We start from the raw sequence: 25,555 nt of genomic DNA on the forward strand, positions 1-25,555 counted from the left end.
GCATCACAATACAGATGAGCAAATCGACCGATCGGAGTAGTAGGCGCAAATACGAACGCAGGAAAAGGGGGGACGTTAGGGACGTTAGGGGTCCGGGGGGGCGAGCGAGCGAGCGAGCAACGGAGCGGAAAACGGGAGGGGTCTATATATAATGCGGGGAGGGGAGGGGAGGGGGGCGAGGAGGGGGGGAGGTCCATAAGTATCCCATGACATCTGAGGGAGGAGACGTAAGGGCGGCGAAGAAGAAGATCGGAATACCGAAGAGGTGAAGTTGAGCTACCTATAAATTTCCTTCTTTTCTTTCTACATTTCGTTTTTTTTATTTATATCATTATATCAATCTCCCAATTAACTCGCCGGTGCCGTTGCGTAAAGCGCGCCATGTGCGTCGCGCAAGCGAGGGAAGGGGGGGGGGGGGGTGGGAGGGCGATGAGCGCGCTACATCATCGAGGTTGCGGCCGGCTTTACAAATAGATAAATGTACATAGGTAGGTAGGCACGTAGGCCTGCTCGACGTCGGGATGAGCCGGGTCCAGTGGGCGCCGAGGTGGTGTGGGACCTGGCTAAGTCGTCTGCGGATGACGGGAGGTTGGTTTGGGTGGGTGTTGTCGCGAAGATCGCAGGGCGGAGGAGGGTGCGCATTGCGAGGACTGGGGGCATCGCGCCCCCCCCTCCCCCCCTTTCCCTCGCCTCTCTTTCCGACGCCTCAGCTTCGCACTTCCGCGCGCGGCAGCGTCGCCGTCGAAAAGGACAAGTCTCCGGTCTGTCGCGGCCTCTCCGATAGTCGGGAGGCCAGAGATGTTAATGCCGGACAGAGAGAGAGAGGGGGAGGGATAGAGAGAGAAGAGGGCCGGGGGTCGCGAGCGAGCCTGGGGTTGTAGTTCCATGGCATAATACGCGACACCACACCGTGTCTCCCGTCCGGCCCAACACTATAGGCGCGCGATAACTCGCCGTCCCGCCCCGCGCCCGTGGCCCATCGTCACCGGTGCTACGTTGGCACTCCGTGATGTGCAGTAGACACGTACCCGTGTTGCGCAGGGTAGGTAGGTAGAGAGGTAGGTAGAATCACGACGGGAGACGAGATAGATAGGGGTGCCTCCTCCTCCGCTCCCCTCTCCCCGCCAAAGCCTATCTACCGTTTCGAAAAGAATGCTGAGATTTCTACTGTGGGCAACACACACACACACACGCCCCTTTTTCTATTAGGTGTTACTACGACCTTATAATCTCTCCACTTCGGGTCTCCGTCTCGCTCGTGCAGTGCGGACGGGGATTGGTCGAGCCCATTTCAGCCTAAAAATGAAACGCAACACGCGCAGAGAGAACGAGAGAGAGAGAGAGACGGAGGAGAGAGGGAAAGGAGAATGGTTGTGGTTGTGGGATGTGAGAGGTGCACATGTACCTAGTTGCTTTGCTTGAAGGTGGCTTAAGTCATATCCGAACCACGGTACTGGCAGGGGCATTTTCTGTCCCCTCTCCCCGGCAACACCCTAGTTCGACCAGCAACAGGGGGAGGGAGGTAGGTGATCAGATGCGTCGGGTGGGAAGAGGAGAGTAGTAGTCGAGCTAGAAAGGCTCGTTCCGTCCCTTGTTTTCTTATCTCAGCAATAAGTTTCCCTCTTTTGGGGAGGGGGAGGGGGGGGGACGGGGACTGGGGCGAGGAGGAGGGGTAGTTGATTTTCTTCTATCTGGAGGCGACGGGTGAAAAAAGGCGCGAGTACATAAAGCTCGTCGTGGTATGATGCCATCCTGTCGGTTCCTGGAACGGGCACACGTCAGCCGCTCCAAGGACCACGGGACAGGGTTGATGGAAGGAATGGGATCGTGCACCCGCCGTCGATAGACCCTTGGCACAGGGAGTCCATGCGGGATATGATGATGTCCTAGGGGACAAGTCTAGGGCAGGATGGGGGGAGGTGGACGGGTGGGAGGGGGTATGCTGAGTAATCTGTACCAGGACTTTGGACCAACACTTCTTGGCCGAGGGGATATACCTATACGTTCACGTTGACATGAAGCTTGGGTTTATGGGAGGTGGGAGGGCGCCGTTGCTGGCCCGGGAAAGGCGGCGAGAAAGGGGCCGAGGTCGGTGCCCTGAATCACGGGCGTCGAGAGATAGCTTCGGGATTTCCGCAGCAGAAGCCCATTAGTAATCGGGACGTTCACACTCGTCATCTTCTCTCGAAACCCTTCTCGCTGCTAAACCCGGGCTGGCATCCCGCGTTCTCCGGGGCCAACGCGGGGAGGGCACCAGCTGAACTTGTTGAGACAACATTCATGACTTGCAGCCGATGATCGACTGACTCGGTCAAGGTTGAGCTGGCGGCGTCCCCAGGCATGTTGCAAGCGAGGGCTCCATACTAGCCAGCCGCTCTCAGCTTATCGATTCTAGCACACCCTCGGGGCGTCTGAGTAGGTATACGGATGCGAGTCCGGATGGCACCGGAGCGCAGGCAGATGACGTAGTCCCCACGAAGGGATCGCGTGGATGCGGCCAGCTTCAGCCAATCTGCGTGTTCTCGTCGTCGTCTTCCGGCCCTAGTTGCGTGGGTGCTTCGAGTCGTCCGACCGCTTGTACCACCACGTGTGTTTATGAAATAAAATAACTAAAATAAAATAAAAAGGGGGGGGTGGTGGGCTCGAAGACAACCTCACCGTAAGTAACGTGTAAGAGTCCGAGATATCGAAGTCTCCCCTCAAGACTGCCAAGAGGAAATGTGATAGAGAGACGAAAAGCAAAAGTAGTCCGTTCACCCTCCCCCAACCTACACTGGCAACAGCACCAAGGCACGGAGTAGATGCTGTTAGCCGTGGCGGAGGGAGTTACTCTTGGTGTGGAATCCGTCCGTATGCGTGCGTAAGGACGTAGGTAAATATTGTATGATATCGACGTGAGCTAGCAGTCAGCGTCTCTTATTTCCTCTCTCCTGCCCCGGTATAATGGTATTTTTGGCAGGCATCTACCTACCAACTGCCTGCAGCTCGGGAGCTTCGAGTCAGGCTGCTTGGGCTACTTACGTGCCCATCTCTTGGCCAGGCTCCACGCGCATGCGTCCATCCACCCATCCCAGGTATCGCGAACACGTGCTGCGAAGCGAGGACGGACACGGCGAGTGATATTGGCCTTCTCCCGCGAGGAGGGATGGGGAGGGGGGTCAGAGTGAGAAGAGAGAAAAAAAAAAGAGGGCAGAGGAGGGAGGGGGAGATACGAGGAGAGAGAAAAGAAGACTGGCCCTGCACTCTTCGTCTATTTTCAGTCTGTCGCACATCATCTTGCTCGTTGCCGCCTCCCCTTCCCTCTTTTTTTTCCCTGGTTACCAAAGCTCCGCGTTCCGTGGCGCCAAATACAAGGCGTCGCCTTGATTACCAGGATCGTCGTCACCTCTAGGTCGTCGCCGCCTCTGTTTCGCTTGTCCCTTTCTTTTTTCACCTAGAAGCTCTCTCTCTCTCTCTTTCTCAAATCCTCGAGCAACACTAACGCTGATGGCGTGTTGTCTCCTCCTCTCTCCTTTCCCTTGGTTCCACCATCGTGGTTGCACGATTGCTCCGTCGGATCGGCTTGCTTTTATGTGATTGATCTGGGTATAAGATTGACGTTAATTTTATTCGCCGCGTGGATTCGGCGTGGCTTGAGGCGATCGTCGATACTACGTACATGGCAAATGACTGGCCGAGCGGCAGGACAGCTGCATGCGCCGACGAATCCGTCACTCAATTAATTAAGATTGTCTGGGCCGATTGACAACTAACGCCATCTATGTAGGTAGTAAGGTAGGTGCGTGTATGGAGGTATGAGAAATGCTTTTCCGGCGCACTAATACGACACCTTAGGTAGGTACATTGGATTATGCGTATTAGGTTATGTACATACCTATGGTTATGCGTATGACGGGATATTGATGATGGCAAAGCTGTTGACGTTGGATTAGGTACCTGACTTGCCTGCCCGTAGTGTAAGGTGGGAGATTAGGGGATAGGTATCCCTAAGCGGGTGGCGTTGTCGTCCGTCCTATCCCTTCTCGACTTGACCTTCGCGATGGGATGGGACCTCATCGCGAGGTACATGCGCTGATCTACAAATCGCACACATCTACGTACCGACCTCTCTAGCGGAGGTACCTGTCTCTGGTTGGCCTGCGTTGCTGCTGCGGCCACGTTACTTTACGTCGGTACAGGTACACACGCAAGCCTGCCCGCATGGTACCTATTCCTAGAGGCATCCCTTCTCAGCGGCCAATCGCACCACCAACCGCAGCAACCGATTAATCGCCCGTGGCACTGCCAAAGCCCCGACCTGCGCATTCCCTACGTAGGTACCTAACCTGCCTGGTGCATAACGCCCCATTTCGGCCGCTCATCTACTCCCACTCTGCTCAGCCCGGCTCATTTCTACCTTTCTGTTACTTACCTCTCTCTCCTACTGCTGCCTCCTCATCCGACGCCTCTGTCCACAGCGGTTGTTACCACTGTCGACAGAACAACCGAATCGACAACTAAACCACGTTGAACCCCCACTCAATTCATTAACCATACATGCTGTCGGCCAGAAGAATTAAGAGGGCGCCTATCGAACCTGCGATAGGATTGATCCCATGATATCTGCCGCGAACTTGCTTATCGGTTCTTTGTCTTTGTCGTGCTAGGATTGGCAGCAACTCGCGATACGCGGCCGCGAGCGGACAGATTACGTTTTGAAAATTTCGCTGTATTGGCTGGTCCGTCGTTGGCATTGACTCCCTATCTGGGGCTGAGTGTTGTTTTTTTTTTCTCGACGGGGAGAAGAAGCCGCAAAGGGCGAGGGGAAAACAGAAGGGAAAAGGGCACCGTTGCAAAGGCACCGTCGTCGCCCATCGCGCATTCGATAGCCGCTGGCTGGCGATACTCGTAATTGCGCCGGCTCTGCTTACGACCAAAACGTCATCCTGATCGGATCGGTATTATAATAGGAACAGGTAAGCATTCTGATTTCACGTCTTCTCGAACCTCCCGCTCTCAATCCTTGTTCATCCTCACTCTCTTCGCCGTCGCGTCTGCCAATTGTCTCCTGGGCGGTTGTTTCTACGTCCCTCGCATTATCCCGCCGCCCGTCTGCCTGCTCGCCTGCCTTCTGCCTGCCTGCCTGCCTGCCTGTCTGTCTGTCTGCTTGTTTTGTCTTGTCTCGGTTTGGCGTGGTATCTGCGTCTGTCGTTGGACCATGCCAGCAAAGATGTTGTTGATGCCTCGTGAAAGTCGTGAAGCATGCCTTGGAATTGGCCGGTGAGGGGAGTAGCAGGCGAGGAGCACGGGGCAGACGATTAGGACAGGCGTTCCCCGTCATTCCAACACCGACTTCGTTCCGCGTCGCCTGTCTCAAACTACAGCCCCCCCGGTCTGGCCACCTCCCACTTTTTCTCTCCGTCGCCCACGCGCGTTCCAGTTCATTTTACCTTCCTCCGCTTTCGCCTGGGAGTAGCCAACCTAGGCCGGAAACCCCCTCGAGGATCTGCTACTGTTCTCTATACGTCAATACTGCATATCGTTCGTCGGACTACGTGTGTGTGGACGCGGGACGGGGGGGGCGTGGGGAGAGAGAACGGCGGACGAGGTTAGGGGAGGTTCACTTCCTACTGCCGCCGTTCCACACCTATTTCTGGCTGGCCTCTGGCCTTATCTGTCTCAGCATGGGCCCCGTTGGGCTGTCTGAAATTGTGACCCGAACGAGTTCACTTCTCTTGTTTACCCGCTTCCCCACCCCCGTCCTAGACGACTCAAAATCAACGCAAGACCCAACAAGCCTCTCCTGGATATTTTTCAACACCCGAGCAAGGCTCCATCCAGCAGGGCTAAACTTATCGGTACTCACGATGGCACGGATGCCTCTACGTACAGACACCTACACATACATACCCATACACGCACTCATACACACCCATTCATCAGTCGCTATATGCTCACGACTGTCGAATGCGTTCCCTTTCGCTCCACAAAGGCAGCCCAATACTCTGCGACGGGAACCGCAGCATTGAGTCACTAATTTGCGTGCTCGCTTACTATATAGGTTTTTCGTTTATTATTTATATTTTTTTTAATAACTTTCCGTGGCCATCGTCTCTCCACCATACTCGCAAATACATCCCTCCACGGCTCGCGTGAAACGATGCAATGGCCACTGTAATGGGGGACCTCGTCACGGATCACCCACGCCTCCACAACCTGATCGCAACCTCGGGTTTGCCCCACGACCACAACAGACCCCGCGAACCGTCCTTCCGATCAGAATCCAGGAACCGGCCGCGCGAAACACCATCTCAGAGAGTATATTCCCCCGCCGTCTCTGCCTCATACCGGCCTTCGGCATCGAGCGCCACCCCGTCGAAGCGATCTTGGGAGGCCACGGAGACGGGGAAAGAAGAGAGGCATATCTCATCCACCGGTGGCGCCTCGCGATTTCCCACACCCCCCGAATCCTCCTCGCCGAACTCTGCCTCCGTACGCTCCAAAACGCAGAATGCGACGTGTCCATCGTCAGAATACATGGCATCGGAGACCCAGTCCACTGCGGCAGCAGTAACTAGCTTTACGCCTACGCCTACTCGTCAGCAGCCCTCTCCCGATTCCGATTCGTACGGCTCCCCGCCCCCACGCGCCCAGCCCGATGATGCTGCCGCCTCGCCGCAGGGCAAAACTATCTACGTGCGCGATCTCGCACACATCCAGAGTCTTGCTAGGGCCGACCTCATGAACGGTGGTAACGGGCCAGGGATATTGAACGACACGCCGCTACAAGCGATGAAGTATGAAATTAGTGGAATGCCTATAGGCGATATTATCGAGATGGTTGCCGCTCTCCTTACCAAGATTACGACCACGAACGACTTACAGCACGATGCCCTCCATCGAAACGTCACGCATCAGCAGACTGCGGCTAGTCACAGCTGCGACGGCGCCTCGATGAGTCCTCTCAGCAGTTCCGTGCTTGCGTTTCACGGCAAAAACGTGCCGGCGATCACGATCCTCAGTTACTTGAGTAGAATTCACAAGTATTGCCCAACCACATACGAGGTGTTCCTCAGCCTCCTAGTGTATTTCGATCGGATGACAGAACGGGTCAACAATATGGTCATGGAGGCAGAGTCGGCACGGCGGCAATCGAAGCTCCATGAAGCTCAGAAATCCCAACTCGCAATGGTAGAATCCAAGTCGGGACGCAACGCCGACAACGGAATACGGGGCGAGGATGGCAGAGATGACGAGGCCGAATCCGAACTCGTCGATGACGACGATGACGAAGAGGAGGAGGAGAGGGAGAAGGCGAGTAAAGCAGAGAAACGGATGGTAGCATCGCCGAGTCCATCTTTCTCAGCGCCGGCCACTTATTTTGTGGTGGACAGCTTCAACATACACCGTCTCATCATTGCGGGTGTCACCTGCGCGAGCAAATTCTTCTCAGATGTTTTCTACACTAATTCGAGATATGCCAAGGTGTGTAGCGGCCTACCAGCGCCTCCCTGACGTCGTAGCGCCCGGATCCTTGATCCTATCTCGCCGCATTTCATGCTGTGCTCCCAAGAGTTCCTGGGTTTTCTGGTGGGCGGAAGCTAACGGATCCAAAAATAGGTCGGTGGTCTGCCGTTGGCGGAATTAAACCATCTCGAACTCCAGTTTCTCCTGCTGAACGACTTCCGACTCGCTGTTCCTGTCGAGGACTTGGAAGCATACGCTACGATGCTCGTGGAGTTTTACGCACGGGAGGTCATAGCTCAGCGTTCGCGGCGCGCGAGCGGGGCAGAATAAAGATAGGAAAGGGAAGGGGGGGGGGGGGAGGGGCCAGAAGGCTTGGAATAAGACGCCAGCGGGACAATAATACCCGGAAGGGAGGAGGAGGAAGTAGCTTCACTTGGACTACAACCATATTAACATGTTATTATTTGGTGACCAAGAACGCGCGGGGAACGTCGCTGCACCGTTGCCGCGGTCGTGGCTGCGATGGCCGAAGACGCTGGGATAGGCGAGAAGCTCGACAGTGGAGGTTGGGAGGAACCTCGTATCAACCGCGTTAAGATTTCTCTGTTGACCATTGTATCAGATTTACACGGGGCGAACCCTTGGGGACTTGGTGTACGATGGTGTCGTCATGACGGCCGTGCCGGGCTCCGGCGCGAGCCTGGGGAAGACGGGCGGAGGAGGAGGAGGATGAGAGGGTCCAATTTTTTTTATTACTGATACTTGATACCCGGATAGACTCATTTCCTTTCGGGCTTTACGACAGTGTCTCTTTTTTGCGCACGCCCTCCTTGTTGTCCACGACGATTCCTCCTCTACCCCCCCCCCCCCCCCCCCCCCTCTCCCCTGCTTTCCCCGCTCTCTTCATTCTGCTCACGTACGCGGAACCGCCTATTCTTTCTGCCCCGTCAAGAGTAGTTGGCGGAGGAGGGAGGGCGTGGTCGCGGCTCCGTAACGGCTATGCGCCGGAAAGTCGCCGATATCTCCGGCGTAGACATCGTAGTCTCAGGGGCGGAATCTATAATGCCGGCTGTTCGAGCTGCGCGCATCCGTTTTAATAGGCAACTGACCCGGGTACGAGGCCGTGGCGCTGCTTACCAGCCTATATGCAATCTAGCCGGTGGAGACGCCGTAGGGCCGTCAGGCCTTTCCGAGATACGGGGGATACTGGTGCCTTCACTAGGCATCGGAAAGCATAGAGAGGAACCCCCAAGTAATAAGTACGATTAGAGTTAGGTGCCAACCCGTGGGGTGACTTCGATCCCCAAAAAACCCAAGAACAAAATGTGGCATCAACCTGGATCCTCAACGCCTAAACCACCGAACCCTTGACCCCTCACTCCCTCAACGAGGATAACTGACCACCGAACATGAACGCAAACACCAACACTGAAGTGACCCCCATCGTATCCCCTGGCTAGCCGGCCGTGCAGTTACGCTCCCGCCGCACCACTGCGTCCTGTTGCTGGCGTAGGCTGTCTTCGGCGTCGCGCCGCCTCGTCGCCGCAGAAGCACTCCCGCGCGTACTCGAGGCCGGCGGACGGATAACCCTCCGACTGGCAGACTGCGGCGCACCGCTTGATGGCTATGTCGTCGGACGCGAACTAGTGCCCGCTCGACGATCTCGCATTGCTGTCGACGGCGCGCCCGGCGTAAAAAGGTGCTTCCGCGCAGCCTCTAGCCGATTTCGGGGTTGAACATGGCGGAGGGACCCTATTGACCGGCGTTGTTGAGGGAGGGGGGCGGCTTGGAACATGGGTCGGCAGACACCCGCTCGGGGCCCGGCGTGACCGGGTTGCAGCCTGGGAGATCTTGCAGCATGCCCTTGACTTGCTCGTTGACGATGGGGCCGCGCTCTGGGCAATTGACGGAGGTCGCGGACTTGGCGAGGGGGGCGCAGTCTGAGACTAGGCCGTTATCGGTGTTAATGCATTGGTCTAGCGCCGCCTTTAGAACGCCTGAGTCCCAGCCGCTGATGAAGTCGCCGTGGAAGCTGTACCCCGTGGGGTCGCCGTTCGAGAAGACGAACCTCCCGTCAGGCTCTTTCTCCACGTCGTTGACGCCGTAAAGGACCTCGAAGAACAGGTGCGCTAGCTGCCGCGGATGCGAGGGCGGGCAAACACCGTTATCGATGTCCGACATGTGCGCCACGTGAGATTGGTCGGCCTGATAGTCTCGTCCGTCCCAGCACGAGGGGAAGTGAATCTGGGCGCGCATACCGTCCTTGCAATCTGTGCGCGACATGGATTTATCCTCCCCGTGGGCCGAACCGTCAAGGCAGAGGAAGGACGTACGGTCGGAAATTGGGCGACCCGCGACGCCCCGCTCCATGTTCGAGTAGGTGAGCGAGTTGTCGTAGGCGCGCAGGTACGGGTCGCCAGATATCATGCGGAAGCCGGGTGGGAAGGGCTCGATGTTGGAGCGGTTTTCGCCGCGGCCAAGGTAGTAGATGGTGGTGCCGCTGTTGGGAACCTCCTCGAAGCTGCCGTTGGCGTGCTGGTAGTAGAGCTGCGGCGTCCAGTACACTGACTTGTCGTCCTGGATGTCGCACGAAGTGCAACTCGACGCAGCTAGGTCCTCGTATGTGTTAGAGGGGCCGAAGTTGCTCGCACCCGAGATCTTATGAACATGATCCGAGACAACACCTGGATAGGCAATGGGGTCAAGGCGGCCGGTCTGTATCACCCCACAAGACATGCGCCAGTAGGCGTCCGCGCCGAGCAGGTAGAGACTCCAAATGGCCAGTATTTGAAAGGCCTTTGTCGGTTGAGCCATTTTGAAGTTGGCTTCGAAGTTGATCTTGAGGATATGTGATTAGCTGGGTTAGCCACTGGTGTAAGATGTCACAACCGATATGGAACGAGGCGGAGATTGCTTTCCTTAGGGGAGCGGAGGGAACACAAGCGTTATATAGGCCGTGCTCTCCATCTACAGAGCACAACCCTTACGGTCTTGAGCTAGGCATGGCCACGGGATCATTGGTTGACCGAAAGAAGGCTACCGGAGAGGAGGGAAGTTTGCGATGTTGCAGAAAGGTTTCGGACACTATAGTCCGTAGCGGTGGTCATCAACACATCAAGGCGCGAGAGGCCTCGTCCCTATGCATGTACGAGTCCCTTTGCTGTTTGAGTCGGTGGGCCCCGGCGGGTTCCAGTCTCGGAGCCCTAACAGCCGCCAGCAGCATGCGCCCGTGTTCGCCTCCTATATTCTTTAAGGTTTGTCGGTGTAGCGGGTTGAGGTACGAGTAGAGTTCCGAAAAGAAAACATCGCGGAGGCCGGCGCCGGAGGCGTATGTAGATGGTTCTCACTCCGATTCTGATGGGCCCTTGGCACGCTTGATTCCCGCCCCCCAGACTGGCCGACTTTTTGCAATACCAGCTGTGGACAGGCCTACATGAGCATAGCAGAGGCTATCTCTCTTCATGCGACTACGGAATCTAGGTATGCCTACTACTTGATGAATTAGTAGAGATCTGCGAAATAGGGTTCGTGTCGGGCACCCACGTGAGAGTCCTGATACTCATCTAGGTAGTTGAGGTTTCAGCTCGCCGCTTTGTTCTGGCGTGGTAAGTTTATTCGATGAGTGAGCGAGACTGTCCCGGCTCGATTCGTCGTGCTACGCTTTTCGTGTCGAGGCCGCGAGCACGCACGACTAAGCAGTTAGCTTAGTGGGTTGGGTTGGATAAGATGTGCGATGTGAGAACGATTCTTCGTCTTAGCGAGGTTTAAAGATATCCACATTCCGGGGCGACGGCAAGGAGTCATTTCTCGCGCATGTGAAGGTGCGAGCACCGGGAATCCACCCCGTCCAGGCGCGCGCCGGCGGCATTATTCTCGGTCCCGGAGCTACTCGCCCAAGCACCAATGCTCAAGTAACATCACTAGACCGTGCTATTCGTGTCTCATCTGCTACGCGAATTGCCAGACGGACAGACGCCACATGAGAAAGCAAGGAGAGCGGGACGCTCATATGGATAAGATGTTGGGGCTGGTTAGGGTCCCGTCGGTTGTGCTCGGATCACAAGTGACGTAACCATGCGGGTGCTCGACGATGAATCGTGCAGACACGTACCCAGCGGGGGATGTGAGGGTATACGAATAGGTACGTGGCTAAAGGACACCGGGCACCGAATCAAGCGTAAATGCGCCGTCGTAGGAAGGCCGCCCGCCAGCGAGAAACCCAGGCCATCCATCCAGGATCGCAACGATCTAGGTGCGGGGACACACCTTATGTCTACTCATGGATGGTCGTTCGTGCTGTAGCTGGCGCATATCTACCAGTGGCCTATGAAGAAGCCCGAATGCCGTGGGGAACTTGGGCGTCGAGATGAGATCGCCTAGCACCCAAAAAACGAGAGCGGAAATGCCACCGGCCCACCAAAGCTCGGGGCGTCCGGAGGGTTTCCTGTTCGGCATACCGGCACACACCAGCATCGAGCGCTAGTGGACAGTTAGTGTGGGCGGCGTTGAGGGTTCATGGTCAGGACAGGGATGGGTTGAATTGGGATTTCTCAGTTGCGTGGGCTGCGTTATTCCCATCGGCTACAACGTATCTCAATCCGAGACGACGTAGCTGCGCTTCTGTCGTCGAGAATCGTCAACTCGCTAGCGACCGCGTTGGCGCCTCACCCAGGCGCTGCTCCGTCGTATTAATTACAGGGGCGGCCAGGGATGAGTGGGGGTAACACGGTCGGTGGGAAAATGGCGCGCTGTCTGCGTGGGTCGGTAATTAGTTTGGCCATGTTCCAGAGTATGGTTTGGGGTGTTCTGAGGCGGTACGAGATGCCAGGGGAAGAGGGATAACAGCCTATGAGGCCGACTAATGACGCCGGTTTTCCATCTACCGCATGAAGCAACGCAACGCGCCATAGCCCCCATTTCCTATACGAGAACATATATGTAAACACATCAACGAAAGGAAAAAAAAACCACGTATATGCACATCGCGGTTTGAGGAAAGATTAAGAGGGGATTTGGGAAGTATCCCTGTGATAGATACAAAGGACAACTTACCCACTGAACTCGGTAGAAATTCATCTGCCTCCTTGCTTTTGTTTCCCTTTTTTTGTACTCTTTGTCAGCGAAGGCCTTAGAACTAGTTAGTGGTATTATTAGCTGGAGGATGCTTCATTAATCTCGTTTCATTTGTGTCCATGACATACCTTCTCCCCCCCCCCGCGTCTTATCATTGTCATGGCGCTCATCGGCTTCCCACGAGGCTTGCGATCCATCGTTCTTCCGGTTAGTCTGCTCGCCATCACCCTCGTGGCCCTAGCCCTGTACCATGGCGCAGGGAGTAAGGAGAATTTCTTGCGGAACCTCCCCAATATTCACGGCGGTGGCGCGGATAAGGCCGGCGCTCACGAGAATCACCGCCCGACAAATACGCATCCGCCCCCGAAATACAAACCGACACCGACCTATCTCGCTCCATCTGTGGTCGATCCGTGGCCGCTGCTTGCGAAGTCGACAGCAACGGCGCCACCTATACCAGAATATAACGTTCCTCGCCCGGGACTCCATCGAGAGTATGGGCTGTCTTACATGCCGCCCCTCTTCATCGGGTTCACGCGTCAGTGGCCGATGCTCCTGCAGTGCATCGTCAGCTACCTGACGGCCGGCTGGCCACCCGAGTCCATCTTCGTGGTCGAAAACACAGGCGTGCAAGATTCGAACGCGAGGGACAAACTGAGCCTGCAAAACCCTTTCTACCTCAACCACGTCGTATTGCGCAGACTAGGGGTCAACATCATACAGACCCCTGTCTTGCTGACTTTCTCGCAAATGCAGAACTTCTTCCTGTCAACCGCCCACTCCCGGAGCTGGCCGTACTACTTTTACTCTCACCAAGACGTGTTGGTGTTATCGTTTGAGGATGGTCCCGACACCATGAAGCGCCCCGGCGATCGAGACTGGTTCTTCTACGACGAGGAGGACGAGACGGATATCATGCGCCCGGCCGCCGCGGGTCAGCGTGGGTACCGCACCATCTACGAGAATTGCCTTCGCGAGCTCAACCGAACCCTAGAGCACGATAAACGCTGGGCATTCCGCTGGTTTCAGTACGACCACTTGACGCTGGTAAACAGAGCGGCGCTGGATGCGGTGGGCGGCTGGGACTCCCTGATGCCGTATTATGGCAGCGACTGCGATATGAATGCCAGGCTGGAGATGGACGGGTGGAGCATGAGACATCGGCGTGTGGGCATCATAAATGACGTATCGACCGTGTTAGTGGACCTCGCCGCACTGTATCGAGACCCAAACGTCTCTCCTAAGTTCATCGATCCGAACCCGATCCCCGAGACGGAGGACATGCCTGGGGAGTCTTCGGGGACGGAGGGGGGAAAACAGGAAGAGGCGGCCGGGGAAGGCCGCGAGGGCGACGAGGAAGCTAAGGAAGAGAAAACCGACGGAGAACGGAGGGGAGAAGGGGGGGGTCATGAAAAGTCGACGCAACGACGACGAGGCGATAGGCGCGAGGGTGCCTCTGGCACGAGCATCGCCACGGCGATCGAGTATTTTCGGGAGCTCGTCAATGTTGGGAACGACATGGGGGCGTATAAGTACCGCGACGAGAACAAAGCACGCAACTCGTGGCAGAGCAGTCAGCGCGGCGGGGTGGGAGAGCCGTACTACTACAACTCGGACGGGTTTTCCAAGTCATTCTGGATCCTGGCCGAGGCCGGCCGCGAGGTATTCCGGCAGAAATGGGGCCACCAAGACTGCGACCTCGTGAAGGGGACGGCTCTAAAGCTCGAGGATCAGTGGCTCGTCGAGAAGGACTGGGAGGGGTAGCGAGAGTGGTTGAGGACATACTCGTGGCAGCATACGGGTTAAGGCGTTTTTGATGGTGTTCGGTGAACCCAGGCGGTCGGGTTTCTAGGGTAGGGGAAAAAGCCAGAGGAAATGCGATGGCAGCAGATATGGCCTTACTGTAAATGAGGATATATACAGACAGGTAGGTAGATGGATTGGATGTAATGTTAGAGATGGAAATGGGATGAGCGAGGCTTTTAAGAAGGCCGAGAGAGGGCTAGGAGGTACCTGCCTCCAGCCTTTGGCGGTACCTGCCTCCCTTGGGGGGTACCTACCTTAGGTACTTACCTTCTTGAGGGGGCATCTACCTAACCTACCTTCCTCAGCGGGTACCTGCGACTCTACGCTGACGAGGCTTATTGGCGCGGTCGACGTTCATAGATCGTATAGTATTTAATATACCTAGGTAAGAATATGCCGCTTGGGAGAGAGCCAGCCTAAGCGGTTGAATAGATGAGCGGGTTCTCGTACCGCGCGATATTATAGGGTGCTCTCACAGTACGTGATGCTATACAGTACCCCGCCTCTCTGCTGGGGACAGGAATACGCCCAGCTTGGCAACCCCCCACGGTTCCATGGCTCGCGAGAGAAGGAGGCCCGAAACGCGGGTCGTAATGATGTTAATAAGCCGAGGCTCAGGTACAGCGGCTGGCAGGCTAATAGAATTGCGGGGATGGGCCTACCAAGCTTTGTGGATTTCCCACAAATTTAGGTGGGTTACCGATGACTAGCAGCAGCTGCTGATCACTGCTGTGAGTATGGCGCATGCGTTCGTTAGGCGTCCGCGCCACGGCTGGGTTGCCCGAACCCGGACCCGATAATGGACTCGGGGACGACTCCCTCGTGCTGGGTGACGATAAACTCAAGGGAATCGCCCGGTTTCAGGAAGGGATCCACCACCACGAGACCGACGTGGGCAAATATCGGCTTTATACCAGGACACGAGATGGCCTGCTCCGAAGGCATGCCGATTTACGACTTCCGATCGCTACGTACGAGCATGTCATACTTGACGAACACGCGGCGTACAGAACTTTTAAGGCGAACAGTATCCCGAAGACAACCTAGAAAGACGACGAGATAGAGGAATGGGAGCGCTTTATTCGCGTTGCTATAGCTAAGTCTAAGCGCCTTATAAGTCTGAAAGCCGTTGGCAGGCTCTAGGGTCAGTGGACTTCTAGAGGGCTTAGGTTTCGCGAAACGCTTTTCACTGTAGTACGTACAGTGTCTAACCTACCCAAAGCTATAATTAAGTTAAATAACCCTACACTTCGACGGTATTAAATTCCTCGACGACGGCTAATTGAGAGCTCGGTAAATCCCATTAGTTACGCAGATTTAGAGAACCTAGCGGCCTAGAATTATATAAATCTCTTCGTTTTTAAGAGTAACGTTAAAGATATAGCTCTATACTGCCGACTACTGACGGTAGAAGACTTATCTGACGGATTCGGGTTTAATAAATTCGGCCTCAAAGTACTGTAGTAGTACGGTAAGACATACTCTCTTAATACACTATGTAATACGTTACGATAGGCCTTATATCTATATAGAGTAACCATAACTCTCGTAAGTACGAATTATACTATAACTATTACTTAATTAAATTATTAACTTTATTATTTTTATCTTTATTTGAGATTTATTCTCATTATTAAATTTACTGTCTTCCGATTAGTATATTATTACGTAGATATACGCCCTTAGTAGGAACTACCTAAGTTACCTAAGCTAATTAAGTACTTTTATATATACCTATAGATTGCTTTATACTCTCTAGTAGCTTTCCTTCTTTTCTAATTAATTAATATATACCTTCTTACCTGTATCCCATTACTTCCTTTATGCGTAATCTAGTAAGATATACGTAATTCTCGTTAGCTACGTAATAATTATAAGCCCGGGATACTTATAAGGAGCTATTATTACTTAGGTTATTCTAACGTAAGTAAGTATCGCATATTTATTCATCTTTTAGGTCTTACGATTATTTTCCTTTCTTATTTCCATACTAGTATTCTGCTTTCGTATCTAATATTATATTACGTAGCTAGCGAGAGCTAAGCTTAGGTTAATAGGTTATTCGCAAAGAAAGTAATGGAATAAGGATAAGAAGGTATATATTAACTAACTAGAAAAGAAGGAAAGCTATTAGAGAGTATCGAGCGATCTATAGGTATATATAGTAGTACTTAGCTAACTTAAGTAAGCTAAGTAGTTCCTATTAAGGGTACATACCTACGTAATATACTCCCTAGTTAAGCTTACGATAGTAAGGTTAACTATAATCCTTTACTCGCGATAATAGCCTAAGGGGTTATTCCCTAGTCTCGCTATACCTCGTTAAGATTAATCGATTACTAGGTGCCTTATTTCGGGCTCCCCTATATTCCCTTATCCGTATATGCTCCGGTTTATTACTAGTAGTATTTTCTCCTAAGTTATATATTCTTCGTACCTCCTACTTAATACTCTATAGTTTATTATAAATGAAAATAATTACTCGTATAATTATTCGTATAATTACTCGCTTTCGATTAAGCGGTAGTTAGCTATATAGGTAATATAATAGTAATAGTAGTAGCTTTAGTATTAATATTAAGATTTAATCTCCTTTATTACTATCGTATACGCTCGCGCGCGTTACCTATACTAACCGATTCTGCCGTTTCTCTTACGAAGGCGGTTAAGTATAAATATATCTAGGATTTCTCGCTTTCGAATTAAGCGTACCTCTTTTTCTTCTTTTCTTCTTTAGGTTATTTATTATAGGTATATACCCTTAACTATAATTAAATAATTCTATTAATTACGCGATCGTAAGCTAATATAATTAATAAAGCTTCGTTAATTTATTATCGTAAAGTAAGTCCGCTTCCTTTATAATTTACGTAAAGCGTAACTCGCGTATTATACGAATCGTAATATACTTTTATTAAACGACCGTAGGATAATAACTTAGCTTATTACGATAAAGGTTATTATTTACGATTAATATATTACTTTTAGTATTAAAATATCCTAGGATAATAAAGCGATTGTTAATTATTTTATATTAATAAATAAAAGGTTATTCGAAATAATCCGTTTATTACTTATTCGTTATCTACCGGTAATAATATAGTACCGTAATTAACGATTTCTTAGTATATCCGATACTTAAAAGCTTCGTAAAATAATACTAACGCTTTAAAGTACCGTAACCTCGCTAGAGTAAAGGATACTCGGCTTTTCCGCCGCGAGCTCCTAGCCTATCTCCCGTATTCGTACGGGGAATAACGTTAGAGCTTCGGCCGGTAGCCTTACTCGCCGCGAAAGGATATCCTTTACTCCCGGGTCCGGGGCCTTAGTTATCGCTTAGCCCTTTAAGGACCTTTTTATCGACGAAAGCGACGTCGATATAATCGTACCTAGCGCTTTAGTATAACGTATCTAAGCCTTAATTATTCGCGTTTCTTAAGGTACCGTATCCTAAGTTATTAAGGTCTTTATCGACGAATCCTTTAAGGAGGAATCTTCCGAGGAAGACTCTTCCTCCTTATACGAAGGAGTAATCGAAAAAGGCGACCGCCCGGTTATATTAATTACTCGTAAGGTTTTCTCGCGTAAAACCCGAGCTTAAACTCGCGTATATTAAGTTACGTTTTTTAATAATATCGCCGTTACTCGCGTAACCTAAGCGGCCGTTATTATTATTATTTCGATTCGTAATAATATCGTAAGACGAAAACGAGGATAAGGACGAGGCCGTAGCGTTTCTTCGGTTCCCGGAGTTATTACCGTTTCCGTTATTTCCTTTAGCCCGGCCGCTTCGGCGGTTCCGTTTAATATCTCCGTCGCGCCGACCGCTTCCGCTTTTATTACCGTCGCCTTAGGAACTACTTCGATTATTCGTAATCGAGAATACGGAGCTCGTCGTATAATTCCTTACTTAGGTTACGTACGTAATACGGCTTAGAATAGGTTTATTAAAAAGTACTTCGATTCTTTCTAAAGTACCGGCCGTTACTACCGCTACTTATCCGGCTACGCCTACGTATCTCTATAGGTATTCTTACCTTCGTACGTCGAAGTTTAAAGTTAATATTATATAGGACCGACGCTTTAGTTTTACCGGCTACCTACCTTATCGTCGCCCGTATCGAAGGTTTTATCGATATATAAGCTTTATTTCGCGTTATTTAATACTCGTTAACGTTACTTATAAGTCCTTAAGTTCGTTACGATAATAAAAAAGCTCCTAACTTTTTATTAGGATAGGAAGTAAATGCCCGCGGTTCCCGAAACCGTAGAATCGTAACGAAACGTAACTAACTCCGGTTAGTTTACCTAGCTAGGCGTAAGTCCTTCGGCTATCGAACTATCGACCGCTTTTACCGTATCCGCTCTTAGCTTTATACCTATTAGTCCTTTTATTATTTTAACCGGTATAAGTAACGCTTCCGCCGGCTTATCGACCGTAATACTTAACGTAATTTCGCTTATTATCGCCCCCGAGTAAGAGTTAGATATAAAAATAAAGGACGTTAAAGAAAAAGAAGGAAAAAAGGAAACTTCCGAGGACGAAGAATAATTTTCTAAGGAAGTAATATTTAAGATCGCTCGCGCTTACGCGCCTATTTCTTTCGAATAATACCTATACGAAGTATTATACCGATAGGCCGACCGCTTATACGAAGAGATTATCGAATATTAAAACGAATCCGCCGGTACTCGTATCTCCCGCTAATTCGGCCTTACTTATTACTTCCGTAGTTAAGTTCTTTATCTTAAAATAGCCTTCCTATATTAGGATTTATAAGTAAAACGAGTTCGGTATTTAGTAATAAGAAGAGCTATTTTTATATAGCGATAATACTTTATATTTATATATTAATTAATTAAAGGGAGAATTTACGTACCGTTAGTACTTACGGCGACTCTTTAAGTATTATTATAACTATTTTTCCGCGAGCGTTTTATAGGTTAAGTAATATTTTAAAGTATTCGAACGATTAACGTAATAAAGCTTTCGTAAGTCCGTTTACTAGTATTTAGTTAATAAGGAGGTAGATTACTTTAAAGGTATCCTTTTAGTATTCCTAGCGTAGCTATATATTCTATATATCTATATAGCGTAACCTAGTATTAATCCTTTCTTTCTTTTCTATTATTAGTCTTATCGTTTACTAGTTATCGTTATATATCCTCTAAGGTTCTCCTAGCTTTAGGGTAATATTCCTAAAGAAACGTTTAAAAGCTATCGTTTCTTTAGCTATATATTCTAATGCGAGTAATTTAGCTTTAGTCGTCGATATCGATATTATATCCTAGCGAACGGCTCTCTATATAATTAGACCTTTAAATAAGAATATTACGTATCTCTAAAACGACTTTCTTAACTTAGAATCGTTTATAAACGAAGCGTTACTACTAATTAAGAGTACTTAAGCGTTATTATTCTTATCCCTATACCTTATGCTAAGGAAGCGAGTAATATATAGGTATTTAATCGTTTAATTAACCGCTTTAAAGTACTAAGGTCCTAAATTAGTTAGGAAATGGAATAGTTAGGACGTTACGAAAGCGACGTTTAGGCGTATTATAATTACGCTATAGAATAGTAACCCTACTTTCTCCTAGTATTCCTTAACTTATTATTTCGAAGTAACGCCTATATACTTTATTAGCTCGGTAATTAGTAATAATATTATCGGAAATTAATTATTATCCGCTAGTTTAAAGCGTTTGGTAATCTTCTCGATATAAGCGTCGTATATTAAGGTTATAGTTCGTACTTTGCGATTACGTATTACCTTAATCCCTAAATATTACTTTATTAATCTAAGCTCTTTCGTTTTATAGGTATCCTTTAATCCTTAAGCTACCTTTTATACCATCGCCTTTAAGCTTTTATAGTTTATAATTAATATATCGTTTACGTATACTAATATAAAGACTTCTCGTCCTTCTATATAGAATAAGTACGGCTTCTCTAAAGAGCTCTAAAGTCCTAAGCGGTTAAAGGTACTCTCGATCTCCTTAAACTAAAGTAGGGGTAAATCTCTAAACCCGTATATTACTCTTATAGCGAAGGCGTATTTTCCTTCTTCCTTAAATCCGTTTAGTAACTCTATAGATATAAGGTCGCTTTCCGGTCTTATTACGTTAAAGAACGCGTTTTTAATGTCATACTAATTAACTTCGAGGTCGAATTAAGCTACGATAACTATTATTATACGGAACGATTTTACTATTAACGTAGCTACGTAAGTACTTTCGAGTAACTCTTTAGGCTATAAATCTTCTCGCGCTACTAAGCGCGACTTATAGGTAATAAGGAAATTATCTTCGTCGAATTTATAATCGAAGACCTATATTAATAGAATTAGCTTTATTCTTATCCGTTCGCGATTAATAATACGCTATACTCTAATACGTAGGAAGGCCTTAATCTTAGATCTAGCGTTTTCTTTAAATCGCTTTTCTAATGGATATTTATTTAGGTCCTTTTATATCTTTAGCGGTTTAAGTAAATCGTCGCGGTAAATTCTTATCTTATTAGGCGATACGCTTAATCGCTCGGCCTTCGTTTAATTAACGGCTATTACGAAAACTAAGTATAGCGTAATATATTTATCGTAATTCTTTATTTATTATCCTTTTAATTAATTAAGTTAAAAGGTTATTACAAAGTCGAGCTAGCGATCTCTTAGGAGGTTATTTCTAGTCGTTAGGTTATCCGATATTACGTAAACTTTAGTACTTAAGCTACTTATTACTTTATTCCTTTCCGGGCTTTTTCCTTTCTTCTTTTTATTATAACGGATAATAAGAGAATGGATCTTTTTCTTGCGTTACTTACGCTAAGTAGTTTACGGGAATAGGTTATATTACTCCTTTTCTTCGGAGGAAGTACGAGTTTCTTTAGTTAATTACTTTAGAGGCTATTCCCGAGTATTTATTCCGTCGGCGAAGTATATTCGCCGCTCCGGACTTTCGGTACTTTTATTAATAACCGTACCTAACTTTAGTTACTTTATACTCCTTATCGGAGTATTCTTACTTCCCGTAGCTTCCGCGGGTACGATTAGAATAAGTCTTAAACTCGGAAGCCCGTAAGGTATATCCGCTTCTTCGTTTAATTTCTCCTAGGTTTCCGCTTCGAGTTACTTTTATATCTCTTATTCGATTAATTCGAGTAATTTTATTAACTCTTACGGTTATTCGTTTTTAAACCTAGCCGTTTCGTATTTTAAATTATCGGAATCTATTTCTGGTTCTTCTTCTAAAGGCTGCTCCTCTCCCGAGCTAGAACCGGCGGATTAAGTCGTATCTAAATCCTCGTTACCCGAGGTAAGCTCGCTACCCCCGAAAGGAGTTAGCTCGTTACTTAGCTTTCGATTAAATAATACGAGCGAATCTTATAGGTCTAATGCTTCGATAATTAATTAAATAACGTTATTACTTATACGTATCGAGAGATTTATTCGATTAATTTCTTTCCGTTCGAGTTATTAAGCTTTTAGCTTATCTATTTAGCTATAAAACGTTTCTTCGTTAAAGATTATATCCTTAATTAGGATTACTTTACCTAGCTTAGGAACCTAAATTCGGTATAGGTTACTAGTATAATATCCTACTAAATACCCGATATAAACTCGTAGGTTTACCTTAAACCCTCTCTTATTAAGATCTTAAGTACGCTTTCTTATTAAGGGATACGCGCGATATCCGTATATATAAATACCGTTCTAGTCCGGTCGTAGGTCGCTCGTTAGCTCCCTTATTACCTTTAGAATATACCATCTAAAGTACTACTTAAACCAGGTATTTAAGAGCTCGTAAGGTATACGAAGATTATAAGCTTAGCTAGGGCTAATATTAATTAGATATACCGCGGCTTTAACGGTTTCCGGCTATAGTTTCTTTAGTAGCCTTACTTTAATCCTTATCTTAATCGACTTAACGATAATAATCTATTTAGCTCTCTTACCCCTACCGGTTAACTCCTTAGTATTAACCGGCGGGAGTTCGAGATTAATGCCTTCTTTTATTACCTAGATCTTATATCCGGATATACCTTTAATACTTATTACTAAGCGTTTATTATCGTAACGTATCTTATAAATTAAGAGTCGGAATTACTTCCGAACCTATCTTTTAAAGAATCGAAGAGTTCTTATTACTAATAAACCTTACTTACTTTCTAGGGTCTTAACCTATAATATTCCGCTAAATTTATCCCTAATTACGATAAATTACTTAGATCCGTCGTAACCTTCCGGGTAGTTAAATAAATCCTAGTATACCTTTTAAAAAGGACGTAACGAACGATATATTAATAAACGGCGCGAGATTACTTTCTTACCTATCGCTTAACTATAATATTCGTACTTAATTATAGGTATATCGTTAATCTTAACGTTCCGGGCGTTTTTAACGAGGACTTTAAGCGCCTTAAGATTAAGATACCCTATTCGCTAGTACTAAAGTACCTCGGAATCTTCTCTCGGTTTAATAGTATCTCTCGATCTTTTTTACCGGACGTTTCTCTCCGGGAAATAAGATATTATTACGATCGACGCTACGCTACGTAAAATACTCGATAGTATTATAGATAATATTACGGGTAGGACTTACGAATAAGAAAAGAACTACTTAAATTCGAAAAAGACTAGGTTAAAGCGTCGCTCTAGCTTCCTTACTATAATACTTTTCTCGAGGGTTCCATTCCTTAAAGTATAATTTAAACCGTAAAACTAAATACCTATACTACGAAGTTTCGCTTTAGAGATAATATTAACGTAAAAATCTTTAATAAGTACGACGTCCTTAAGCTTTAAATTAAAGGTAGGCTTATCGGATTAATCCAAGATATACTTCTCGATAATCCTACGACCCGTATTAGTAATAAGAAAGCTCGTAGTACTAGCTTCGACCGTCTATCCGTCTTTAGCGGGAACGAATAACCCCTTTACTAGAAGATTACGATTATTAATAAGGTAAACTACTCTATAGTTATCGAAAACGGTACTCTCCGATAATAAGTATCGGACTAGGTCTATAGTAAAGTAGATCCTAATTTAAGTAGATAGGTATATAATACGTAAGTCGATTACTATTACGTTAATATTAGCTAGCTAAGTAGTAGCGTTATTTCCTCTCCCGTTCCCGGAGCGATTATTAGGTATATTATTTACGGGAACGTCCTACCCCTAGCGGTTAATTTAGTTTCGGAACTTAGCGTATTTAAATAAGTCGTATCTAGCCTTAATTTTTCGCATAATATTAACCGGGATCGGCTTTAGGTTACGTATAATCTAACTAGTAACGGACTTCTATAGGATTCTATAAAAGCGAGCTACTTATAAGTATGGTTTACTTCTAGACTTATAAGGGCATTCGTAGCTCGTTAGTTTTCCTTAGCCGCTATTATTAGTTAATTTCGCTCTTAAAATCGGTCCTTAGTAGGCTATTACGAAAATTCTATAACTTAATTTACCTTTTTACTTATTCTCGGTAACGAAAGCGCTAAATACGATGCCTAATTACTTAAAGGTCTTTAGTTATTCGCCGAATTTATTAGCTTTAGTAAAAGCGATTAATACCCGTATAACTTAATCGATTACGATCTTAGCCTTAATTACTTCGAGGAAATCCTTTACTCTTATAACGCCCTTAATCTTGTTAATATAATAAGCGCGAGCGTAAAGGAAGGCGTATTACTATATAACGTAGAACTACTTAGGATTATAAGTACCTGCCTTTACTCTCTAAAGTACCTTACGATATTCTCGTTTAACGAACGTCTTAATAACGGCTTCGGTAAGAGTAATCTACTTACGAAAGATCTTTACGAGGTTTTAAATAATCGGATCGAGATCTAGGAACTATATTTTTATATTAACTACCTTAAGAAAGCCTATAGAAACGGAAGCGAGAATCTAGCTATAGAGGACCTTATATTACTTATTAATAATTATAACCTAAGCCTCGATCGTTATTTATTAGGAAACGAACTTATTATACGCTACCGTTTATTACTCTCGAGTTCGTACCTTAGGCCTTAGTAGCTAATCTCCTCGGTCTTCGGTTAAGATCGACGCCTATTCGTAAACGGCTTTCTTATAGTTTTCTTTAAGGAATTCGTTCTCTTAAGTAATATATTCCTTAAGAGTACTTACTACGACTCGAGTAGCGTTAAATTTAACTCCATTTAGATTAACGTCTTTCTAGATACCGAACTAAGTAGCTATCGACTTAAGCGTTAAGAACTAACGTAGCTACTTATCGTAAGCTCGTAAGTAAACGTTAACTGGAATCTTATCTAGGAAGAATTCGGACGTATTAATCGTTATAATAAAATAAGTAAGCGACTATTTAAAGCTAAATACGAAAATAAAGTACCGGTATAGAAAGGAGAAGGGAGTATAATCGTAAGAGCTAAAAGATAGATAAATATATTACTTACTTACGCTAGAATAACCTAAATAATAATAGCTCCTTAAAAGTACCCCGGGCTTATAACTATTACGTAACTAGCGAGAACTAAGCTTAGGTTAATAGGTTATTCGTAAAGAAAGCAATGGAATAAGGATAAGAAGGTATATATTAACTAACTAGAAAAGAAGGAAAGCTACTAGAGAGTATTAAGCGATCTATAGGTACATATAGTAGTGCTTAGCTAGCTTAGGTAAGCTAGGTGGTTCCCACTAGGGGTGCATGCCTACGTAACATATTAAATAATTACTTACCTATTATAGTAGTGCGGTAAGACATGCCCTCTTGATGCATTACGTGATACGTTACGATAGGCCTTATACCTATATAGAGTAACCATAGCTTCCGTAAGTACGGGCTATGCTATACTTATCATTTAATTCGCTACTTTATTAGATTACTATCTTTATTATTTTTATCTTAATTAAAGATTCGTTTTTATTATTAGATTCGCCGTTCTCCGATTAATATATCTATCTTAGTTATAGGCGCTTAAGTTACTTCGTCGTACCGCTATAGCTGAATAAGTGACTTTTGCGTTTTACCCCTTTTCTTCCTTTACCTCTTATGCCTTCGGGCTAGCGACTATTATATCTCTACGACTAAGGGGCATAGCTAAGATACGATAACTATATTAAATTCCTTATTGAACAGGAGCAGCGTGGGCACGCTGACGGAGGCACGAAACAAGGACTGCCCAACTGTCAACAACTGGCCCAGTGCCGATCAACCTAAGATCACAGCTGTAAACAGCTGTAATCGGTTGATC

At 47.7% G+C, this 25,555-nt stretch overlaps 4 protein-coding genes across 4 annotated transcripts; 3 read left to right on the top strand and 1 right to left on the bottom strand.

Moving 5' to 3' along the window:
* Positions 1–6,156: 6,156 nt before the first annotated feature.
* On the top strand, positions 6,157–7,776 carry GGS23DRAFT_607470 (cyclin-domain-containing protein; the record flags this gene model as incomplete). Its single annotated transcript, XM_051520057.1, has 2 exons — positions 6,157–7,464; positions 7,600–7,776. The coding sequence occupies 2 exons, from the start codon at positions 6,157–6,159 to the stop codon at positions 7,774–7,776; spliced, it is 1,485 nt and encodes a 494-aa protein (XP_051368339.1).
* A 1,124-nt stretch (positions 7,777–8,900) lies between these two features.
* GGS23DRAFT_316541 (uncharacterized protein) lies at positions 8,901–10,864 on the bottom strand. Its single transcript, XM_051512844.1, has one exon. The coding sequence runs from the start codon at positions 10,258–10,260 to the stop codon at positions 9,199–9,201; it is 1,062 nt and encodes a 353-aa protein (XP_051368340.1). The 5' UTR covers positions 10,261–10,864; the 3' UTR covers positions 8,901–9,198.
* A 1,282-nt stretch (positions 10,865–12,146) lies between these two features.
* On the top strand, positions 12,147–14,778 carry GGS23DRAFT_585291 (uncharacterized protein). Its single transcript, XM_051517366.1, has 2 exons — positions 12,147–12,366; positions 12,499–14,778. The coding sequence occupies exon 2, from the start codon at positions 12,679–12,681 to the stop codon at positions 14,281–14,283; it is 1,605 nt and encodes a 534-aa protein (XP_051368341.1). The 5' UTR covers positions 12,147–12,366; positions 12,499–12,678; the 3' UTR covers positions 14,284–14,778.
* GGS23DRAFT_585301 (uncharacterized protein) lies at positions 14,696–15,479 on the top strand. Its single transcript, XM_051517367.1, has 3 exons — positions 14,696–14,741; positions 14,802–14,914; positions 14,988–15,479. The coding sequence occupies exon 3, from the start codon at positions 15,070–15,072 to the stop codon at positions 15,370–15,372; it is 303 nt and encodes a 100-aa protein (XP_051368342.1). The 5' UTR covers positions 14,696–14,741; positions 14,802–14,914; positions 14,988–15,069; the 3' UTR covers positions 15,373–15,479.
* The last annotated feature ends 10,076 nt before the right edge of the window (positions 15,480–25,555 follow it).

This window comes from Durotheca rogersii (genome assembly GCF_024521655.1).
Source record: "Durotheca rogersii strain YMJ 92031201 chromosome Unknown GGS23scaffold_31, whole genome shotgun sequence".
NCBI lineage: Eukaryota > Fungi > Ascomycota > Sordariomycetes > Xylariales > Xylariaceae > Durotheca > Durotheca rogersii.

What these genes read in the sequence shown, in the direction of transcription:
- GGS23DRAFT_316541 (XM_051512844.1), bottom strand. Translation starts at nt 10,260, where the DNA reads ATGGCTCAACCGACAAAGGCCTTTCAAATACTGGCCATTTGGAGTCTC.
- GGS23DRAFT_585301 (XM_051517367.1), top strand. Translation starts at nt 15,070, where the DNA reads ATGCGTTCGTTAGGCGTCCGCGCCACGGCTGGGTTGCCCGAACCCGGA.
- GGS23DRAFT_585291 (XM_051517366.1), top strand. Translation starts at nt 12,679, where the DNA reads ATGGCGCTCATCGGCTTCCCACGAGGCTTGCGATCCATCGTTCTTCCG.